This window comes from Limulus polyphemus, unplaced genomic scaffold (assembly GCF_000517525.1).
Source record: "Limulus polyphemus unplaced genomic scaffold, Limulus_polyphemus-2.1.2 Scaffold1096, whole genome shotgun sequence".
In the NCBI taxonomy this organism is placed as follows: Eukaryota; Metazoa; Arthropoda; class Merostomata; order Xiphosura; family Limulidae; genus Limulus; species Limulus polyphemus.
In genome coordinates, this window is record NW_013666706.1 from 309,319 (window position 1) to 311,907 (window position 2,589).

Genomic DNA, 2,589 nt, shown 5'->3' on the forward strand with positions numbered 1-2,589 from the left:
TCCCTTCAGTCTGTATTACGCTGTTTGATTTTAAATAATAGAACAAAGTTTGACTTTACTGGTGTGATAGTAATTGTTCTCTGCATGTAGCCTGTACGCTTTTTTTTGTACAATGGTGAAGTTCATCCTGCGCTCACGATAAAGTAAATTAGAAAACAATAGGTACTTTATATGTTTTGATAATTTAACAAAATTGTATCTATCGCTCAAAGGTTGGTGATAATTGTAGACTAGGAATAACCTTGTTCGGAGTGATCAAAGTTAGATGAAAACATTTATTTGTTCTAACGTAGTAGTTATATTCTAATTCAAGAAACAAAGTAGTTGAACGAATAGACTTAGCAATGGTGATTCGTGAAGGTTACTTGGACGTCAAGATTCCTGCCAGAGACCGTGGATTTGCTCCTTTCAAAGTAAGTTAGTAACGGTATTGTACGAATAAGAAATTGCCATATAATAGTCCAAATGTACCAGAGCCCGAAAGGCCTACTGAAAATTAAACAAGAAATGTAATATATATATATGTGTGTGTGTGTGTGTGTGTGTGTATGTGCATGTACCCCCGCATGGACCTAATGAGCCTCCATACCAATTTTGGTGAAGATCCATCTACATCCTGCGAAGTAATTACATGGGCATACAACATACAGTACTATTATACTTATATACATACATCAAAGGTTTTCCCATCTTCGATCATATCTTTTGAACATAAAATTTAAATTATGACTAGTATAACATTGTTTCCCCTCAGCCTGTATTACGCTGTTTGATTACGGCGGAGTAACTATGACTTCTTAAGATAGCCAAATGCCTCGTCATCTAATTAGTGACGCGCATGAATGGATTAACGAGATTCCCACTGTCCCTATCTACTATCTAGCGAAACCACAGCCAAGGGAACGGGCTTGGAAAAATCAGCGGGGAAAGAAAACCCTGTTGAGGACTGGTATGGAAATGATAAAGTACAATCTGGCAACGATAAGCATGAATGCTAATTGTTTAGTTTTTATTTCCATATCATTAAATATATTGAACAAGTTGCTAACTACACTCTTGGGGTTCTCATCAAGCTAACTGATATGTAGTAAGAACAAAGTAAAAAAAAAATACCGTAATACATGCAAATGAATACGTCGTTAAATCAATAGTAAGATACAACCACTTATAAGATATAAGAATTATAACCACTGAGAAGTAACTATAATAATGGTTTTCAACAACAATATATAGTTATAGATTTTGGTAGCTTGCTCAATACTGAACATAAAAATAAAAATCCAATTGAGTTTTTATAATATTTTGCCATTAATTTACTCACTTTATGAATTCAAAACTGAAGACTTATCATTATCGTGTTAAGATTTAGGAATGGTGCCGATGATGCTATTACTCAAGAAAAAATATATACAATCAAACCCACAACTAGCCCATCGTAATTGCTCTCTGCTTTAAAGAAGGATTGTAGGAGAAGTTTCAAGTAATGGTAACTGTAGCCATTATTGTATCATTTCAAAATACTGGATATTTGTTGTTTAAAAACGGATAGTTAATAAACAGAGGAAAGACTGGAAATAAACAAAATCATTATGTGTATGCGATTGCGGAAAAAGGGTAAGTGAGAAGTGTTACATATTAGAATTTCGAATAGTCCAAAGCCGAGTTAAATAACTTAAATTTAGTAGTTACACTGTACTTTGGATTTAGTATCTAAATAAATGCCGACATATAGTCAGATTGTAATATTTGCCAACAAAACTGATACACAGTTTTCGTTTTCAACACAAATGCGTTTAAATATACACACAAGAATACAATTTACAATAACAATACAACTTACAATAACAAATAGTTATTACAAACAATGATTAATAAACAAAAGTTTCACAAACTTACAAACAATATGAAGATTTCTTTCTAGTCTGAAACTTCCTTGATATCTTATCGAGGGTTTACGATGAGGGAGTTGATGCAAGTACGATTCGCCGGAAAGCTAGCTAGCTTCGTCTCCTTGGCCACACACGCTGTTGTAATGACAGCGGAAGTCACGTGACGCTGCTGACGTGCGTGATGAATTTCTCGAATGATCGGAGAAGTCCTAGATGTCCTCTTAGTTGGTATATAAGCCTGGCAGTGAAAGCCAGTAGGGTTAATGAAGAGAGAGCAGCAGTTACTTTGAGTTCGTGTAATTTATGATTCTGTTAGTTTCGAGCTAGCGATCCGTAAAGTGTCTTGCACTCGTCGAGAGCGAAATTATCTAGATTGTGAATCGCTGTGATTTATAGCTTGTATTATAAAAATTGTTAAGTTTAAAGTGACGAAAAACGTACTGATTGTGGAACTTTCTGTGTACTAAATATTTGTATCAAGGAAGAATAAACTGGTTTAATAAAGAAAGGACTTTTATCGCTGAAAATCCTCAGAAGAAATTTATACCGGAAACAAACAAACAAGCAGATAGGTTACAAATTGATGTCAGAGAGTGGGACTGAAAAGGAAAAAAAAGAGATGGAAACGAGAAGGGGCAAATCAAACTACAACTTAGCAGATTTGATGGCAGCAATACAAGAACAGCAAAAGAAACAAGAA

At 34.5% G+C, this 2,589-nt stretch overlaps 1 protein-coding gene across 1 annotated transcript in view; it reads left to right on the top strand.

Annotated features, from left to right (window-relative positions):
* Positions 1–283: 283 nt before the first annotated feature.
* Positions 284–2,589, top strand: part of LOC111086434 — a 32,080-nt gene continuing 29,774 nt past the window's right edge. The window contains exon 1 of the mRNA XM_022389246.1: positions 284–413. Within this exon, the coding sequence (XP_022244954.1) occupies positions 345–413 (69 nt within the window). The 5' untranslated portion in view covers positions 284–344. The remainder of the gene's footprint in view (positions 414–2,589) is intronic.